This window comes from Poecilia reticulata, linkage group LG18 (genome assembly GCF_000633615.1).
Source record: "Poecilia reticulata strain Guanapo linkage group LG18, Guppy_female_1.0+MT, whole genome shotgun sequence".
Taxonomy (NCBI): Eukaryota; Metazoa; Chordata; class Actinopteri; order Cyprinodontiformes; family Poeciliidae; genus Poecilia; species Poecilia reticulata.
In genome coordinates, this window is record NC_024348.1 from 4886849 (window position 1) to 4907536 (window position 20688).

Sequence of the window (20688 nt, forward strand, 5' to 3'; positions counted from 1 at the left end):
TGTGTATTTGCTATTTCTTCCTGCAGTTGGTCGTGGCACATTGAGCCAGGTTCTGGTTTTGCTGGAGGTTTTTTCCTGCTAAAGGGGAGTGAGTTTTTCTATCCACTGTCCTTACATAAATGTCCACTATGAGGGATTGTTGCAAAGTCAAAGACTTAATGCAGTCTGCAGGTTTTCCTTAGATGTAAAACTTTTAAAATTAGAATAATAAATTAAACGTGGCTACATTGTTTGATAAATGGGAACAAATTGAAAGAGATTGAACTGATTTTGATTCTCATTGTATGATAGATTCAATTGCCTAAAGAAACATACGGAGAACTAAGTAGAAAATGTAAAGCTAAAAGCAGATTTCTGAAGAAATTTATTTTTTATTATGACAGATAACTCAATAAACTGTTTACAACATTGTCATTTAACTTCAAATATATATAAAATCTAAATGGAGGCGACTACCGACACCAGCTTGAGTCATGTCCTAGACAGAACATGGTTATGTCTCTGGTTCCTTTTAGGATTTCACGTGTGCTGAGACGGAATGTCTGGCGTGCTCTGGTGTCACTGGAGTCTGTCTGGCCGGACGCAGAGCTTTGTGCACAGCACCATCTCTGGGTGAAGGAAGCAGAAGTCCTCAGTGGCCCCAGCTGCGCTGCCAGCTTTGTGTCAGACACCAAATGTAAGCTTAAACCCACTGCTGCAGACATGAAGACAGAGAGAAGATGCACCCAAACGCTGGCAGCGACTGGGCAGGTAATAGATCTGCTCCAAAAAGACGAGCAAAACATCCTGAAAATGCAGGACGAAACCAGATATGTTGATTTCGAGTCCGAGGACGAGAAGGTCTGTCGCTTTGGTCAGAGGAACCAAGTGTCTGTCATTGCTAAAAACGGTGGATTGGAAGCTGTTTGCGCGTCGGAGCCAAACTCTGACCTGAAGGAGATGCACACCAAGGAGGGAGGAGAAAGCACCAGAGGTGAGAAATGCATGAAAGTTGTGAGAAATCTCCCCTCTCCATCATCCTCACCTTGCCTGAAAAAAACTGAGACTAGCCTACAAATAGGAGAGAAAAGTGGTGAGAGTGCATTTACGCACACAAACGTGTCCAAAGGCATGGGCAGCAAGGCAGAGCGAGAGGAGGAATCCCATAGCACCAACAGCTATCTGAGTGGGAGAAGTGAGTGTGAGGACTGTGAGGAGGTGGATAATGTCAGCCTGGTGCTCTCTGATGAATCCGCTCTATCCTTAACCGAGGATCATTACATTACCACACATGAGATTCAGCTCTCGGAGTTCTCTGACCATGAAGGGGACTACGACCTGGGTGTGGGCTCCTCCACTAGCTGGGACATTGAAGATGAGAGCCAGATGTACCCATTTGTAGGCTACTCCTTTGCGGGTGAGAGGGGGGCTTGTGGGGCGCCCTGCACCAAGGGCGCCGCGGCAGTAGCAGCAGCGGTCAGCACTCTGCTTGAAAGTGATCTGAGCGATGCGGCCAAGTTCTGCGGCTCAGATGATCCCGAACAGAAGCAGGGTGAAGGACAGATCCACCTGTCAATCAGAACCACATCCCGAGCTATAAATACCCCTGGCAGCATCCAAGAGGAGGAAAATATCCTTTATCATGCTAGGCGCTCCGGAGACATGAGCCGCTATGTTTTCAGGGGAGTGGATGGGAAGGCAGAGACCTTGTGTGACAGGGCGAAGTGTTTCATAGCCGCACCCGGACGCCCGCACGTTGGCGGCAGATTGAGGGGGAAAGAGGTCACAGAGTATTCCAGCGGCACGTCCAGCGCTGTCAGCGAGCTGGACGATGCTGACAAGGAGGTGCGCAACCTCACAGCCAAAGCCTTCAAGAGCTTGGCCTACCCTTACTTTGAAGCCATCAATTTCAGCACCTCCAGTGAGTCCTCTGCATCAGAGCATGGCCGGAGGAAAAACACGTGGTCCACATTTCTGGATCTGAAATATGGCAATGTGAACATGTCTCAGGGGCTGGACCAAAGTGTGATTTCCTGTCAAAACCCTGCGGCCTCATATGAAATAGGCAAAAACAGCGACAACAGAGGTTATAAGGGCACCAGTCAGCCCACAAGTAAGATCTTTGCTCTGAAAGCCAACCCCCGCAGCGCCTCGTCATCAAAGCAGATCCAGCTGATGGGAAAGTTTGGGCAGGGCCACAGCGGAGTGATCAGACTCACAGAGACTCTGAATTTTCATTGCAATGTCAAATCGGGAATGTCTGGGGAAGAAAGGCGCACTAACTTTGCGCAAAACGCAGCGGGATCACGTTCCACGGATGATATTACCAAGAGCCTGCAGAGCAGCCAGCAGAGAGGGGCCGGCAAGCTGCCCTCTAAAATCATGGAAGACACGCATAAGAAAGCCATATTCGCCTCCAGTTTGTTAAAAAATGTTCTTTCTAAGAAGATGCAGTTTGAGCAGGAGCGCAGGATGGAGAGGGGTGAGATCAGCGAGCCACACCAGGCGCCGTCCCCGGGCTTTGTGCTGCAGGAGAGCAACAATAAGTGGAAGGGGAACAGGGAGCTGGAGAGGCAGAGCTCCAAGTTCTCTGAGAGCGGCTGCGACTATGCCATAATGTGCGTGGATGAATTAGGGGACTTTGTGGACAGTGGCTCATGTGATAGTAAGAGGCAAGACGCGTGTGCTCCCACAACAGACACTAATTTAAACTCGGCCAATGAAGCTGGGATTGATACTAAAAAAGGCGCATTGCATCGCAGCCAAAATAGCGCGTTCAGATGCTGGAAGGACGAGGAGCTAGAGTTTCAAAAGGATCATAAAAACCATCAAACTCTGCTGGACAAGCTGCCTCCAGCTGATGACAAAGAAAGTGAGTGGGATCCGTTCTCTGCAGGCTGCGGTAAACTGACTAAAATGTCTCATTTGTTTGTGCCAAGTATCCAACTGCTACCCAGTGACAGAGAGGTGCGCCCGCAGCTGCAGAGAGGAGCTTATTCCTGGAATGGAAGCAATACTTTATACATCACGGACTCCAGGAGCTCAAAATCATCCAAATCACCGGAAATTAAAATCAACCTAAGAAGCGTTAGAGACAATAAAACGGAAGAGTTTGGAGGCTCCAAGCAGCGCGCCTCGAATATCACCGCTAGCCCATCAAGTCTGATCAGAACAGAGGACTTCAAATGCCAAGCCCTGGCTGCGGCTCTGAAGGGTGAGTCCTCAGATAAAGTTCCGCACTTTATGGTTCGAGACATCAGAGATAATAAAGGGAAGTTACAAACTCCCATACACCAAGTCAGAGATGTGCGTAAGCTGGTTAAAAGTTCCTACCACTTTGTTTCCTTGGATAAGAACGAAAATAAATCAAATTCCTTTAGCTCTGAAATTCATTCAGAGCAAAAAAAACAGATGCAAAATAGTAATCCTAACTGTGTGTCCCCCATGGTGATAAAATGTCAGTCTGTAAATACTAATAATGCAGAAAAACCTACCGGAAACCTTAAACAGGAGCAGTCTGACACATGCAGATCGTCTCCAGAGGGTGTTAAGAGTGCTCTACCCCAGAAGGCATCAGGGAGAGCAGCAAATACCTCAAACAACTCAGAGGGAAGCACTGGGATGAGCAATGAGGGCAAAACAGGTGCAACAAGGCAAGAAACAGTGTCAGAGACGGCAGAAAATAAACCGGAGTCAAAAGTCACAAATCAAGTGGCTTTGGAGAAACTCCAGGCCGCAGTGAAAACCATGGAGCAACTTTATGTGTTTGATAAAAATGAGTGGAGGAGAAAGAGTGAGCCTGAGCGTCTGACGGACAGCCATGTGCTGTCACTGATAGCCAGTGAAGAGCAGCAAGAGTCTGAGGAAGGAGGAGGGAGAGGGTTCAATACAGACAAAGCAGTCAGAAGAGATTCCTACCCAAATATAGACAAGACCCCCCTGGCATTATCAGCGCCCTCCAGCACTGACAGCTCCTTAAGGTGGCTAGATAAAGACCTACTTAAAGTGCTTCAGTCATCCAATAGCCATGATGAAAGGTTGGTCACTAAGACAGTCCAAACAGTTGGCACCATAGGGAGCAAGAACATGTCCAGCTTTAGCTCCAAACCCAAGGCCTACAAAGCTGCTGATGTTCCTCAATCAAACACCACCCCACACACACCTTTCAGTGGCAAACGCTTTGCACCAAAGTCTCCTAAATTGCCTGTGTCATTCAAAACCACTCAGACAGGAGTTAGTGGGAAGAAAGATGCTGAACCAAAGGGAGTGAACCGATTTGAGCATCAGTTTTCAGGTGCATCGGTTGACAATGAGAACTACCTAACCATCCCGGTCAAATTTCAGCCCAACAACAGTAAAATGGCCGCAACTGCAGATAAAACCTCAATAAAGACTCTTCACCATCAATCACTGCCAACCCCTCCTACAGTACATGAAGATTGTGCCTCTAGAGTCCAGGAGGACTACGGTCAGAGGACAAAACGTTCCAGTATTGTAATGGAGACCCATTCACCAGAGATCCCCTCTGCTACTATTTATCACTCCCTACCAATGGCTGTGTCTGCCAATCAACCACAAATGTATTGTTTTTCCCCAGCAATCACTCCAGCCCCCACCCTGGACCCCTTTCAGGCGACACAGAGGAAAATGCTGCTGGATCCCACCACTGGAAACTACTACCTGGTGGACACGCTGGTGTCCCCAGCCACAAAACGTCTTTTTGACCCAGAAACAGGCCAGTACGTGGATGTACCCATGCCACAGCCTCCGGTGACACCAGTACCAATGCCTATATCGCCGCTAGCGCTCAGTCCTGGAGCATGTGGTCATACCTACATGATCTACCCTGGCTTTATGACAACCCCTTCAGTGATACCTCCTCGAACGCTGGTACAGTCACAGATGTCCGTGCCATCAGAGGTAGAGGGCGTAGAGAAGTCTTCCTCACAGCCGTCTGAAGGAATGTACATGGAGAGTCCTTTCTATATTGCAACTGGGAAGCCTCCCCAGGCAGCTTCAGAGGCTCAACAGCATGGTGCCCCCAACAGGCCACAGCATGGATGTTCCAGCATGAACCAGCCAGTCATCAGCATCACCTCCCAGCAAGGGCCAAGGATCATTGCCCCACCCTCGTTTGACGGGACCACCATGAGTTTTGTGGTAGAGCACAGATGAGTCGCTAAGCTGGACAGGTGAGTCCTTCACATTTTCCCTTATTTTTGCCTCTGGAAGAATTGGAAACCACAGTTCACCTCACCTATTTATTAAAATAACAAATAGGTAACAAAAAGGCGTTTGCCTTTGTCCTGCTGTTATGGACATGGTCTTTTAGTCTGAGGGACATGGATGGGTTTTTTTTTTTTACTTAGTTTCTTTCTCTTGAAAAAATATCTAATAATTTGGGTTATCATAAGAGAAACAAATGAGGGTTAATTGTTCTTACCATATTTATATAATTGTCACAATTTTAAACTTAATTAGTATGCTAGATATTTAGTTTGTAAAGCAAATATCTAGCACAAAACTAAATATTTAGTTAGCTGAAATAGTTATGCCCAAACTAAATATTAGCTTGCTAATTGAACAGTGAAAATATGGCCCGTCATTATTCAAAAATAACCAGAATTATTTGCTGTTAATTTTTGACTGTGTAACTTAACATTTCAGAAAAAAATCAGAAGAAATTTAGGCTTTGGAAAATTAATGGATAATTTTAAAAGTCAATGAAAGTAAGAATAATCCTGACTAAATATCTGTAATTTATGTTAACTTTTTGTTCAAACCATTTGTCACTGCATCAAACTGTCTAATTTTAGATTTCCCAAATTTTCTGCAAGTTACAGTAAAAACAAGCAGACATAAAAAGGTGTTTGTTGCATAGCTAACATCTGTAAGATTTCCAAATACAGTGACAATAAAATTGTCATGTTGGGTTCAAGTCTTTTAACCCACATACAGAACACAGTCAAGAGAACAGGAAATCAGATAAAGTTTATTTTAACAGTGGTGAAATATGAGATTGTGTGGTTCTTGTTTTGTGGTTGGGAAGCCAGAGTCGTCAGCACTCTGAAGACAGTGGGAGAGATATGGTGAGTTGAAGGTTAATCACACAGGTTGAATTCTGAGGGAGAGGAATGATCTTACATCGAGAGTTTCCGCCAGGGGGGAATTACTGTGGTCTCTGGGGTTGTGGTCTCTTTCCAGGGGCCCTTGATGATTCTGGTTCCAGTGAGGTCCAGATAGAGAGTTCTTTGGAGGTAAAAAGGTTGCGGCAAAGGGCGGACAGATAAATTCTTGAGAGGAGAGGTGAGGAGCAATCCGACTGCCAGTGTGATTCCAGGAACTTGTCAATGATTCTTCAGCAAAGGCGAACAGAGACTCGGGCAACCAATGGGTAAAATCTGCGGTGTCATGAGGAGGAAACCAGAAGGCCAGGAACTCGGTCTACGCAGTGGGAAAAATCTAAAGTGCCATGAGGAAACACCTGAGAGAGAGGCAACAGGGAAAACTTACTTGAAACAATCTCAGAGAAACTTCAAAGAACAGATTCAGACGGGCGCTGAGTACCATAACTGTCAAACACTCAGGTGTAGAAGTGCTAGCAGTCCATACCTCATATACTCCTAGGTGATGAGGTGATTGATCACAGGTGTTCCGACTCAGTCAGCAGGCACGCCCTCCACGCAGTGCAGCCTCAAGGCACCATCTGGTGGATGATGAGGGAAGCAGCAGACAAACAGAAAACCCCCACAAAAAGCCAAAACCCCAGTTCCCAACAGTACCCCCCACCACCACCTGGCGGCCCGGATGAACGGTAGTCGGTGAAAAGGGAAGAGTCAAGAATAAATGATCCAGGGACCCACAGCGGTCCTCTGGGTCATAGCCCTCCCAGTTGATGAAGTACTGCCAACCACGACCTCGCTGATAGGAGTCCACAATCCAGCAGACGGAGAAAGCTGGATGCCCATCGACATCTCGGGAGAGAGGAGGTGATTGGAAGGAGGGCACATTGTGCTGGTCTGAACAGGTTTAACTTGGGAAACGTGGAATGGATACAGAGAGATAATGGAAGACAGAGACGGACTGATGACCTTTTCGACTTCATAGGGATTGATGAACCTGGTTGAGAGTTTTGTGGACATGGATGTAAGGGGAATGTCACGTGCAGAAAGCCAAACCTTTTGTCCGGGTGAATACTGTGGAGCAGGTATTCTCTTGGCAAAGAAAGCATCGGTTCTGTTCTGTGGTGTTGAACTGAAGTTATGGAGATTTCCTTTTCATCTGAGGGGAACAGTCTGCGTGAGAAAAAAAGCGCACGGATGGTTCTTATTGTCAGAGTCAGAAAATAGAGATAGAACAATGAGGGGTTTTGAAAGCTGTCTTACATTCGTCCCCCTGGTGGATGCAAAGAACATAGTATGCGTTCCTTAAATCTAGTTAAGGGAATCCTGTTGCACCATTAACTGGTTCGAATGCTGAAGAGAGAAGAGGGAGAGGATATTTATTTTTAACAGTGATCTGATCTCTGTAGTCAATGCACAGCCTCAGAGATCCATCCTTCTTCCCCACAAAGAAAAATCCAAAATCCGGCACCCAGGGGAGAGAAAGAGGGACGAATAATGCTGGCAGCCAAAGAGTCCTTTAAGACCTTCTCCATTGTCTCCCATTTGGGTCGTGAAATGTTGTACAGTCGGCTGGTGGGTAGTGGTGCTCCGGGAAGAAGATCTATTGCACAGTCATAGGGATGATGAGGTGGAAGAGAGAGTGCTTTGACTTGCTAAAAACAGGTGCTAAATCATAATATTCTGCTGGAATGGTGGATAAGTTGGGAGGGTCTGCTTCCTGTGATTTCGCCGGTGGCGGACCCTGGAGGAACTGCTGAGCAGAGACAGCAGGTGGAATGACAGTTATGTGACCACGATTCAATATGCATTTTTGACCAGTTGATATGGGGGTTGTGTTGTTGTAACCATTCAAAACGAAGTATTATGGATGAGTTTGCTGCGGGAAAAACAAAAAATAAATTTGTTTGCTGTGATTACCACATGTGATAACTGCAAAGGTTTTGTCTTGTAATCTGAGGTAGTGCTTTGCCATCCAAGGAGGAGAGGCATGGAAAGTGGCATGGTTTTGATGGACAATATGTTGGATTAAACTGGAATCAAATGAGATTTTGTTCGCAACCGGAATCAATCATGATGAACAGAGGAACGGAGTGATTGTTGTGAAATAGAGTTGCGGGTAACAGAAGGCGAGAAAACTTTTCATTATGCCAGTAGAAGCCAGTCTCTTTGCTTCTACTGGCGGACCTGAGCTTTTGATTGAATGGGACAGATGGAGATGAAACGGCCAGGGGATGCACAATAAAGACAGAGACGAGAGGTCATCCTTTTCTGTTTTTCCTCCAAGTTAGACGGGTGAGACCTATTTGCATTGGCTCGGGTTCTGTGAGGTTCTGCGGAGGAGACGGAGAGTGAGAGGGAATAGAGGAAGGGAGCAATCTGACAGGAGGGTTCTTCTTGTTTCTTTTCCTAGTTCTAGCACAGATCATATTGTCTAGTCGGATAGCTATACTAATTAATTCTTCCAGTGTAGCCAGTTCATCTTTCAAAGATTCATTAAGGGCTTGAAAATAAGCTCTTTTTAGGGCATGTGCATTCCAGCTAGAAGCTGCGGCTTTAATTCTGAAGTTTATGGCAAAATCTGCCACAGATCTCTGTCCTTGTTTGATTGTCCATAATTCTCGGGAGTTGGACGTTTTATCTGATTCTTGATGAAATACTTATTTAAATTCTGTCAAAAAGTCTCCGAATGTGCAACCAAATGAGCAGGTGAATGAAACTTCTGCCCAGACTAATGCCCATTAGACTTCTGGCCAGTCTAATGCTCGGTCAGTTAAAAGTGAAATTATGAAAGCTATTTTCTCACCATCATGGGAGAAACTTCGAGGGGAATGATTGAAAACTAGTGAGCACTGTAGAAGGAAACTTTTACAATGGTTTATATCACCTGAAAATTTGTTTGGAGTTGGTGGACGGATTTCGGAAATTGTGGAGTGGTCAGTAGTTCAGGAATGGAAGCGGAGGATGGAGCTGGAGCTGGAGCAGAGGTCTGTTGGGGAGAGCTTTGTAAAAAGTTAGACAACTCTTCAAGACATCAATTTGTTTCAGCTTGGCAGGAACCCGGGTCTCGTAAAACAGTATCATGGGTTTGAATGAGTGAATGTTGTTCTGCCAAAGTTCTCCTGAGAGCATCTGTGAGGTTTGACTGTTGTTATGTTGGGTTGAAGTCTTTTAACACAGATACGGAACACAGCCAGGAGAACAGGAAATCAGATAAAGTTTATTTTAACAATGGTGAAATACGAGATTGTGTGGTTCTTGTTCTGTGGATAGGAAGCCATCCACAGAACATGGAAGACAGTGCTGAAGTACTGTCTTCAGTACTCTGAAGACAGTGGGAGAGATATGGTGAGTTGAAGGTTAATCACATGGGTTGAATTCTGAGGGAGTGGAATGATCTTACTTGGAGAATTTCCAACAGGGGGGAATTACTGTCATCTCCGGGGTTGTGGTCTCATTGCAGGGGCCCTTGATGATCCTGGTCCCAGTATGAAGTCCAGACGGAGAGTTCTGTGGAGGTAGATAGAAGAGGCTGTGGTGAAGGGCGGTCAGGTAAGTTCTTCAGAGAAGAGGTGAGGAGCAATCTGACTGCCAGTGTGAATCCAGGAACTTGTCAGTGACTCTTCAGCAAAGGTGGAGCGGGACTTGGCAACCAGTGGGTAAAATCCACGTCATCATGAGGGGGAAACCAGAAGGCCAGGAACTCGGGCTACACAGTGGGCAAAATCCATGCCGTCACGAGGAAACACCTGAGAGCGAGGTGACAGGGAAAAATTACTTAAAATAATCTCAGAGAAAATTCAAAGAGCAGACTCAGAGGGATGATCAGTACCATAACTGGCAAACATTCAGGTGTCAAAGTGCTGGCAGTCCATTTCTTATACACTCCTAAGTGATGAGGTGATTGATCACAGGTGTACTGACTCATTCAGCAGGTATGCCCTCCAGGTAGTGCAGTCACTAGGCACTGGACAGGTGAGTCCTTCACCTTTATTATTATTTTTGCCTCTGGAAGAACTGGAAACCAAAGTTCACCATAACTATTTGTTAAGGTAGCAAATAGGTAACAAAAAGGCAAATTGTCCTGGCTCTGGGCAGGGTCTTTTAGTCTGAGGGACAGGGGTGTTTTTTTTTTATATTAGTTTTTCTCTTTCTTTTGGAATGTTATTGAACCACCATGGGATTTAAGTTTATTCTTAAAGTCTACAATCAGTTTCATCAAATCTGATTAACCATGAAAACAAAAAAAGTATTACATTGAATCTGAAAGAGTATTTCAGGAGGAAGCAAAATATCGTAATTTTTAGGATCTTTGCTTCAGATCCTAGAGATCTTTAATAAGATCAGATACACGAGGAAACATGCAGAAAGATTTGACAACTGTAATGCTATCAAAGTTTTTCCATATATTTTTGAGTAATAAATAAATAATTAAATTATTCTGACATTTTTAATTTTTGTTTCTATTTAGTTGAAGAAAGTTATGGCAGGTCTGCACAGTGGCGCAGTTGGTAGAGCTGTTGCCTTGCAGCAAGAAGGTTCTGGGTTCGATTCCCGGCCCCGGTCTTTCTGCATGGAGTTTGCATGTTCTCCCTGTGCATGCGTGGGTTTTCTCCGGGTACTCCGGTTTCCTCCCACAGTCCAAAAACATGACTGTCAGGTTAATTGGTCTGTCTAAATTGTCCCTAGGTGTGAGTGTGTGTGTGCATGGTTGTTTGTCCTGTGTGTCTCTGTGTTGCTCTGTGACAAACTGGCGACCTATCCAGGGTGACCCCGCCTCTCACCCAGAATGTTAGCTGGAGATAGGCACCAGCAACCCTCCCAACCCCACTAAGGGACAAGGGTGTAAAGAAAATGGATGGATGGAAGTTATGGCACACAATATTCATTATATTGAAAATACATCTTTATTCTACATGGTAAAAAAAAAAAAAAACACCTTATAGACCAGTGTTTCTCAACCTTTTTTGGCCCAGCGCCCCCCTAGCCCTTATCCAGGTCCCTCACCGGCCCCCACCAAAGAATTTGTAGGCTACTTTGCACTGACCATTATTTTATCATTAATATTACTATCACTGTTGTAGTTGTTTTGATTTTTATACTTGCTTCTGTATTTATCATCAAAAATTATTTCCCAGAGAACAAAAAAGCCATGGGAATAGAAATTATTTTCAAAGGTGTATATGAAAAATGCAATGAACATTCAAGTTAAAATTGGTAATAGCAGCCAATCAGAGTGGAAAAAATATTCTTATTTTGTGCCATTTTCTAGTTGTTAAATATTCCACAAAATGACCAGATAAAAGATGTTCAACATGCCAGTTTAAACGTTGAACTATTTGCAAACCGACTGAGGCTCTGCAACATTAAAACATGGATAGAACTGTAACTACATTAATCATAGCTCTTCTTCTCTTCAGTGTCTGTCGGTTTCTGGTGGTGCAGCTCTGTGCTGCCTTCAGGAGAATGGGWCATCAGAGTATYATCCATAAAACTTCACCCACATGGCATTTATTGTGCAAACCAGAGCTTTCAGTGGAAAAACAAAAGTTCCAGGTCCTTTTAATGCCATACAAATATGAGACAGAAACATGGATTATATCTTTATATAGTCTATTGATTTATAGATTAATAGTTTTACTGGACAGAAATTACAAAGAACAAATCTGGTTCTTAATCAAATCCTAATGAGTCAAATTGAAAGTGTCATGGAGTCATCAGCCTCATGACATTAACACTGACATGAAAAATAATATTGAAGAAATAAATATATCAAATCTAATTTAAAACATAATTAAATTAAAAACATAAATAAGTGATCACTTCTATACTGTTATGGTCTGTAAGATATATTTATTCTCAGTACAATATTATTTTGCCTTTTATATGGAAATAGTGTGTTTATTCTTGCCATACAGTCTCTGTACTAATTATTGCTCAAAAGGTCTTGCCATACCAGTTTATTCCTCTGTACTTACTTTAGTTTCTTAGTTTATTCTTGCATTTTGTTCTTCATTTATTTCCATTTAGTTTTATTTGATTAGTATTATCCTCTCTTGGTTTATTGCTATGTCCACTTTAGTTTCTTTTCTGTTGCTACATTTATTTTATAGTTTATTGACGCTCATCATCAGTAATCTCATCACCTGCTGCGCCTCCTAATCGTCATGTGTTTCACATCATGTGTTGAGCGTCGGATTCTCTGTTTTTATGCCATAATTCACATCTAGTTCGTCGCTCCGTTTTATGTCCCGCTTCTCCTGTTTCAGAGTTTTGCGCAATGTGCGCGTCTTTTTTTTTAAAGCCCCTAAGGTGCAGGGCGGTCGGGAAACGTATCGATGGGGAAAAGGCAGACTGACAGAAACCTTTTAAAACAACGGAAACAATTTCTGCATTCTGATTATTGAAATTTAAAAGTGCTGTGTTGTTCTATCACCCCCGTTTCATACCGGACCACTTACAGCACCGTGTTAACGCTATAAAATGAACGCTCTCTTTATTTAAATGGGTTCATTTTTCAGAGGGATACACAGTGAGGGTGTCGTGATTTTAGCTACCAGTAGCAGGAGAACGGAGCTGCGCCAAGAAGCTAACAGAAGCTAACAAACACTGAATAGAAGATGAGCTGCCATCGCTGGCGGAGATTTTTTCAAAAGGGGGGCGCTGGGATGCCTTTGGGGGGCGTTTGGTCGAAGGTAAACTTTACACCTTAAATCCACAACAATACCAATTTAGATTTTGAGCAACTTGGTAAAACTGTACTGTGTAAAAGTAAATCATGCTTGGCTGCAACTGTATCGATGGCAGCTCTTCTTCTATTCGGTGTTTGTAGCTTCATGGCGCAGCTCCGCTCCGCATCAGTTCAGCRTTACACCRGCTGATGACGCTGCTGTGATTCACTTTGTCTGGTATTTATGTAGGCTGCATATGTTTTGGCAGTTCTGTGATCATATTAAAGCAGCAATTCATATTAAAAAGTGTTTTATTTCCGTTTGAAAGCTGCCCGCTTCCATGAAGGACAACAGAAAATTGCTCTTATAACATGTAATTACTAAAATCACGATGCCCTRACTTTGTATCCCTCTGAAAAATGAACCCATTTCAATAAAGAAATAAAGAAATCCCTCCATGGGTGATACCACGATAGAGAGCATTCATTTTATAGCGTTAACACCGGTGCTGTACGTGGTTCGGTATGAAACGGGGGTGATAGAACAACACAGCACTTTTATATTTCAATAATCAGAATGCAGAAATTGTTTCCGTTGTTTTAAAAGGTTTATGTCAGTCTGCCTTTTCCCCATCGATATGTTTCCCGACCGCCCTGCATATTAGGGAGTTAAAACAAACAAACAAACAAACAAACAAAAAACCGCCGCGCACATTGCGCTAAACTCTGAAACAGGAGAAGCGGGACATAAAACGGAGCGACGAACTAGATGTGAATTATGGCATAAAAACAGAGAATCCGACGCTGAACAGTGAAAAATGATGAACACATGATGTGAAACACATGATGATTAGGAGGCGCAGCAGGTAATGAGTGAAAATTACTGATGGTCAATAAACGATCAAATAAATTTAGCAACAGGAAAGAAACTAAAGTGGACATAGCAATAGAGAGGATAATACTAATCAAAGGAAACTAAATGGAAATGAATGAAGAACAAAATGCAAGAATAAACTAAGAAACTAAAGTAAATACGGAGGAATAAACTGGTATGGCAAGACCTTTCGAGCAATAATTAATACAGAGGACTGTATGCTAAGAATAAACAGACACTTCCAGATAAAAGGTAAAATAATATTTTGAAGTGCCATGGGCAGGGGCGGAACTACACATTATTCAGGTGGATGCGAAAACATAAATCGGCGCCCCCCCACGAAGGAGCGTAGAAACATACGCTCGCTTTCCCCCCAGCCCCCTCCTCCAGACGACGATACATTTAGGGCAAAACTCGCTACATTTACCCAGTTATGTGCGCGAGGTGAAGGAGCGTAAGGGGCGCGAAGTGTACGGAAAACATAATCGGTGCGCCGATTCAAAACATCTACAATAATGATAGTAACATTAATAATAAAATAATTGTCAGTGCAAAGTAACCTACATATTCTTAGGTGGGGGGCGGTGAGGGACCTGGATTAGGGCTAGGGGGGCGCTGGGCCGAAAAAGGTTGAGAAACACTGCTCTAACACAAGGGTGCCCAAAGTCAGTCCTCGAGGGCCGACATCCTGCATGTTTTAGTTCTCTCCCTGCTGGTAATAGCAACTTTTTCAGCGTGTCATTGTTCTTCTTAGACATTCTAATGAGCCATCATTTGATCCAGATGCGTTAAACCAGGGAGAAAACTAGAACATGCTCGAGGACCGACTTTTGCACCACTGCTCTAACATAACATTTGATCTTCTCTAACTTAAAGAACAGAGCCAGGTTTTTCAACCAAAGAGTGGATGTGGATGTTCTGATTTCCACGCTTATAAGATTTTTCTTTGGGTGATTAGAGTTGAAAAAGCCAGAATATTTTTAAAATCATGTGTTATTGATGTACTCTCCCCTGGTACTCCAAATATTGCCAATTCAGCACTGGGTTGATTGTCTATTCCAAAACTTCAGATAGGGTCTGAAATATCATAGAGCAGAGGTTGCACAGTTTGTTACAAGACCAGAACATGTGAGTTAAATTTGCCTTAAAGTTCACTGACTACAGAACATATCCTTGAGAAGCTGACTCTGCTGTAATGAATTCTATGAAGAACATTCGACTGAATTAGTCCAGGTCGAGCACATGAAGTTGACCCGTTTACGCTACACAATGCATGATACCAAGTCTCATCAGAGAAGTTTATTTGAAGTTCTTCTGACCGTTCTACTCTGATCTCATTGAGCGTTACTGTATTGGGTGATACAGTAACGCTCAATGTAACATATGTAACAGCATTTAGATCTCAAAAATCTATATGCTGTTATAGATTTTTGAGATGAGACCTCTACCTTGTGTGGGAGTTTACAAAATGATGTCTACTCCACCCTTTGGAGGTAAATTGGGAAAGCAAGGACTGGTGTTACGAACAAAATCTCAAATCTGGAGATAGTGGAATGGGGTGGAACGCTAATTATATTAATTTCTTAGCTCTATAATACATAAGTGAAACAGCCACAGTGCAGTTGTAAAGTTTGCAGCCTAACATGTCTCTGTACCTTAAAGACGTGTTTATGTGGAAATTATCAGAGTATTATATCGACATTAGAGTCTTCATTGACAGAAATGTTTCATGTTTGTGGAGGAGGAAAGGTTCAGATGAAAGCAAGTGTCTGTTATCTATGGGACCTGAAAAGCCTCAGCTGCTGCTGGACATCATGATTCTGGCTGGCAGCTAGGAGCTGCAGCAGTATCAGTTGGTTTTTTATAGGAGCAGTCATTTAAAGACAGAGAAGGCGAGAAGTCAGCTTCATTACACAGACACAGCAGCAAATAACCTTGCCTGCACTCTGAGGGAATATTTTGAGGTTTCCTTCTTGTTTGCCAATGAGACCCACAGAATGGAGGGCTCAATTATGTTTATAAAGTAAAATGGTAGTCAAATACTCTGTATAAGGTGGAGTAAGCAGAAGGGTGCAAATTTAGCCCCTAAACTGTCATGATGACACTCATTGACTTACATGTAATGATTATAAGGGTAATTAGAATTCAAGGGGTGAAAATGTCCTCTGGAGGCAAGGTGGTATGCTGTAAAGATTACCTTCAGACTTCATGTTGGGAGGGGGCTTTGACTAGACCCAAAATTGTACATAATGCAGGCAGATTTATCTTTTCGGGTGTTATCACATCTTTGATTGGGCACCAAAACTGAACAAATAATTCCATTTCAAGCTGGTGCTGTTCACTTTCACTCTGCACTGTGTAAAATGAACCAAACCCTTTAAAAACCTGTTCCTGGCAATTTTCGGTAACCTTTGTAGCATCGAGCTGGTGCATTACATACGTCAGAGACGAACGTCAGCTATTGGGTAACATTTAAAGTTTCAACAGAGTCCATGCCTCCAGGAAGAAATTGTTTCTTAATAGCCAAGGGTCCAAAAGACCCTCTGGAAGGAGCAATGCGTAGAAGAAGGAGTTGGTTTTTACCAAGCTAAGTTGATGGGCTAAACATAGTGTCCAGTCCATGTAAGGGCTGACAAAAATGTACTCATACCTCCCACCTAGGATCACATTAGATTGGTCAGTTATATTTAGATGTCTCAGGAATGCAAACTCCACACATAGAAGGTTCCTGCGGGGGTTAAACCAAGTACCTGTAGGTGAAAGGCAGAATTGTTCACTCAACAATGGCTTATCACCAGCATCAAAGAGAAGTCTTTTAACTTTATAATGTCCAATAACATTTTCCCTGAAAAATAAATGAATCCTGGTAAATAAAGGTTTTTTCAGCATTCTGTATGCAATAGTCAAATATACTGATAGAGAGATAAAACATTGACTATTTATGTTGGTTTTAAGTCCAGTTCTTTGATCAATGTGTGTGTGTTGTACATCATTATAACGATTGCTGTAAGTGCAATAGGCTGAGTGGAGACTAGGGTTTCATCTGATCTTACTGTGTTCATAAGAACTTTCTCTCTTCTGTTTTTCTCCCCTGTAGGACTGGAGCTTTCGTGATCATTGGCCACCATTGCCATTGGTTTATCCTCTTCATTGTTTTACACTGATGTTAAGTCTGCTGAGCAATTTAGTTGTTCAGGTATTCTATCTAACTGCTGCTGCTGAACCTTTTTTGACTTTCTACAAGATTGTAGTTCATGCTTTTTTTACACCACTGCTAAACCAAGAATGAATGCCTTTGAAGGGATTCTTTACCCACTCCTGAAACTAAATAGAGTATGATTTGGAAAAAAAAAATTTCCAAATCAAAATAAAGATTGATTTATCTAATTTCTTTTAATTTTAAAAATAGAAGAAACTATTTGTTTTGAAGAAACTACTTTATACAGTTATGAATCCAAGTACCTGTTCCCTGTTAGATTTTGCTGAATTTACCAAAGAGTTTTTACAACTTTAGTTGTTATGATGACTTCTGTGTTGGTGCTTTATGATGCACACAATGTGTTGATTCAAAGCTCTTTATGTGCATAATTTACAATATTGCACATTTTTTAAAAGCTAAAGTTGGAAAAAAAATTTATGTGACATGTCTTTTGTTTGTATTGGTTTCTTTGAGAATGTGGAGCTGCTGGACAGTCCTTGTTAATACATGTCAGGCATCATTGTTATTCCAGATTTTTCTTTTATAATGAATGGTATGAGTAACTGACAGTGATGAATGCATTTATTATGAGAGCGCAAGCTGTCTTATTGAATTATATTTCATTCTCATTTTTAGAAATTTCATCTTGCCATTTGTTTTCTTTGTGTCTTTTAAGGGAAGATTTATACTTTGTACATAGTTTATTTTTCCCAAAGTATGCCTGATAGTGGTAAATTTTTTAAAGTCTTACACTTTCAGGGGTAAGTGGAAGTAGGGTTTGCAAGACAAGAAAATGAATACCCGAGACTTTGTGAGGGATGTGTGGGTGAAGAGTGGAGGGACTTTGTAGAAGTAGGGTAAAAAGCTGGACATGACGCATTATGTTTTCACTTTGTTCAACTGATTTTTTTGTTTTGTTTTGTTTTTCTGCATAAAAAATGACTTCACAAAGTTAGGTCTTGACTTTGCAACTGTGAAGATGGTATATGTTGAAATACATCATTAAAACAGTACTTTTGAACTGTAAATGTTTTTTACATATTCAAAATGTTAAATTGAGGTTGTTTCTGCTCTTATGTTGTACTTTATTATGACACAAAAACAAACATTTCTCCAGTTATGTTTCTGCAGTCACTTGTTGACTGACACATGAAATCAGTGGTGGTTCTTTCAGAAATAGTTCCCTGGCCATAGCCCCTCCTAATGCTATCCTCAACCAATTCAAACTAAAGCAATTAGATGATTTTCCAGCAGAAAGCTTGTAACCTATAGTTTCCAGTACTCAGTCAGAAGCAAGTAAAATTACATTCATACGACTTGTTCAGGGCACAACTGATAGATAAGATCTATCTTATTTTGTACTTTTTACATGCCTGGCCCCCCTTTCTAATGCCGCCCTGGCATTACACTGCCTCTTTTACACTTTGGGCCCATTAGTTTCAAGTGGGAATCATCTGTTAATTTCAAGTGAGCAGGATCCTGCTGGTCACCATATACTGTTACTATGACCATCATGTAGCCATTTTCTGATGACAACATCCAGCTGGATAATACAGCATTTCACCAAAGCTCAAAAGAGCTCAAACTGGATTCTAGAACACGTCAATAACAGTGTTTCCATCGAGGTTTTTTTTATATGCATTTTAAAGTATCGCATTAGAGTTGATGGAAAAGGAAAATTTTCAAAAACATCCTCAATTTTGCAAAAGGTTTTCACGATCGCTTGAAGTGGTTTTTGGCTTTTACAAAAAATAGCTAATATCCTAAGGGGAGATGAAAACAGATTTGCTGAACATCTGTCATAGCAAACTTACCTGTACACTGATAAGTCTGTGCCTTAATTGAGGCACAAAACTTGGAAAAACTTCTACATCTTGTTACAGCCATGCGTAATGCCACATTCTGACTAAATCACGCTCTGAAGAGCCTGGAGTCTTATTTTGTACTTCTTAGATGCCTGGCCCCCTTTCTAAAGGGCTTGCTCCAAACCAGTAAATGAAAACATGCCTAATTCATATTTTCTTTTCTTTTCTTTTTTTGCTACATTTTAAAAGTTTGCTCAAAAATTGCATGACCATAGAAAACCAGGGTTTATAAGTTCAGTGGACTCCAGTCACCAGATCTCAATGAAAAAGAGAATGTGGTGGAACAGGAGGATCTCATTACAGATTTTCAACTAAACATTCTGCAGCAATTGTATCATGCTGGTATGTCAATAAAGACCAAATCTGCTTTGACACTGCAATGTAGCCAGACTCACCATACTGTCTGCTGAAGATGTTAGAAAAAGATATAAAACAGTAATGCTTGAATACATATTTATTAAGTCAAATTTTATTTCCACTGGAGCACTTCCTCTCCCAAAAACCTCTGAAGCAAACAATGCCCTGTAAAATAATTATAACTTGGCACACACTACTTGATAAACTTGGTTATGTTCATACTGAAAGAACATAGCAACAACAAAATAGCAAAACACAGGGTCTGAGTCTGTGGGTTAGAGGCAGTGTAAAACTAACTCAGCTTTGTTTATGCAGAGCAGTAAGTGAGCATTAAAAGGTTCCTCTGCTGCCTGGGGATCCACAGTAAGTGGGTCAGAGGATGATGGAGGTACTGGATGAGTACATGCAGGGTCAGGTTGCAGATTTCCAACTGTATCCTCAGAGTCATCCTATCTGAGTGTGTCGATGACACATACCATCACACCCAGAGCCATGCCACACACTCACATAACCCTGACTAATGTGCAGTGCATCCCACAATTAACACTTTCAGGCTTAAAGGGCTTTTATAAAAACAAGCCTTTAAATAGACTTGTTATTAATATCAGTATTTACTCTGTCCAACAATTTACTCTTGTGGGCTTTAGGTTTGTCAAGTCTCTGAACAAACCGTTAGTCTTGTGATTATGTGAAATGTCTCTTCAGTACATACAACTTCACACTAGTTTTTATTATGATTCAATGCAGCTCAATATCTAAGCAAGGCATCAAATTTGGAACAGACAAACGGAAAATCTTAAGCAAAGAGGTCTGTAGTTCAAATCCAATGTAGGCCTCAATTTGACTATAATAGTGCAATGCCAGGATCTTAGAAGAGCATCCAGTGTTGCATTTATTTTTCACCAACATTGTATATTGATGATGGGAGAGTCAAGCCACTCCTCAAAGCTTCAAAGCAAAACATCACAAAGATTCTCAATAGCAGTAAGGTCCAAATTCTGTGGCAGTTGATCCTTTGAAAATTATGTCTCGTCAGGTTGAAATGTTTTCACAATTTCAGCCTGACGATGCTTACTCTTATTTTTTTCTTTTAGATTTGAATGGTAGTGCAATTGACAACTGGGAGGTGGGGCGGCAGGGGAGGTGGGGCGGCAGAAAAAAACCTCAGGGGCACAAAACAGAAAACGGAAGAGGGGGAGGGATAAATATGTTGGAGGGACGAAGAAAAGCTTTTTAAAGTGGTTGAAAGACAGTAGGTAAGTAATGTTAGTGTATCAACAGGAGGGTTGTAAATATTCAGGTAAGTTTAAGCTAGCCTAAAATGACAGGTGGCTGTTGCTGCCTTGCTAGGGTTGCCACCCGTCCCATAAATTACGGAATCGTCTCGTATTGTTGTGTCCTTTATTGAATCTATACTTCAGACGTGGTGAGCTGCTATTATTTTACAATAATCTACAATAATAATATTTTATTATTGTTATTATTATTATTGTAGATGTTTTGAATCGGCGCACCGATTATGTTTTCCCGTACACTTCAGCCCGCCTTACGCTCCTTCACCTCGCGCACATAACGGGGTAAATGTAGCGAGTTTTTGCCCTAAACGTATCGGCGTCTGGAGG

General features: G+C 42.1%; 1 protein-coding gene across 4 annotated transcripts; it reads left to right on the forward strand.

The window, feature by feature from the left end:
• On the forward strand, positions 1-19089 carry lg18h4orf54 (linkage group 18 C4orf54 homolog). 4 transcript variants are annotated; one of them, XR_536050.2, is made up of 3 exons: positions 314-5171; positions 9565-9653; positions 16743-19089. XR_536050.2 is itself a non-coding variant. In XM_008434900.2 (2 exons), the coding sequence occupies exons 1-2, from the start codon at positions 490-492 to the stop codon at positions 16757-16759; spliced, it is 2721 nt and encodes a 906-aa protein (XP_008433122.1). In that variant the 5' UTR covers positions 1-489; the 3' UTR covers positions 16760-19089. The 4 variants fall into 4 exon arrangements, 3 of the variants coding, with proteins under 3 accessions (XP_008433122.1, XP_008433121.1, XP_008433120.1); XM_008434900.2 differs by lacking the exon at positions 9565-9653 and having other exon boundaries at positions 1-3193; XM_008434899.2 differs by lacking the exon at positions 9565-9653 and having other exon boundaries at positions 313-5171.
• The last annotated feature ends 1599 nt before the right edge of the window (positions 19090-20688 follow it).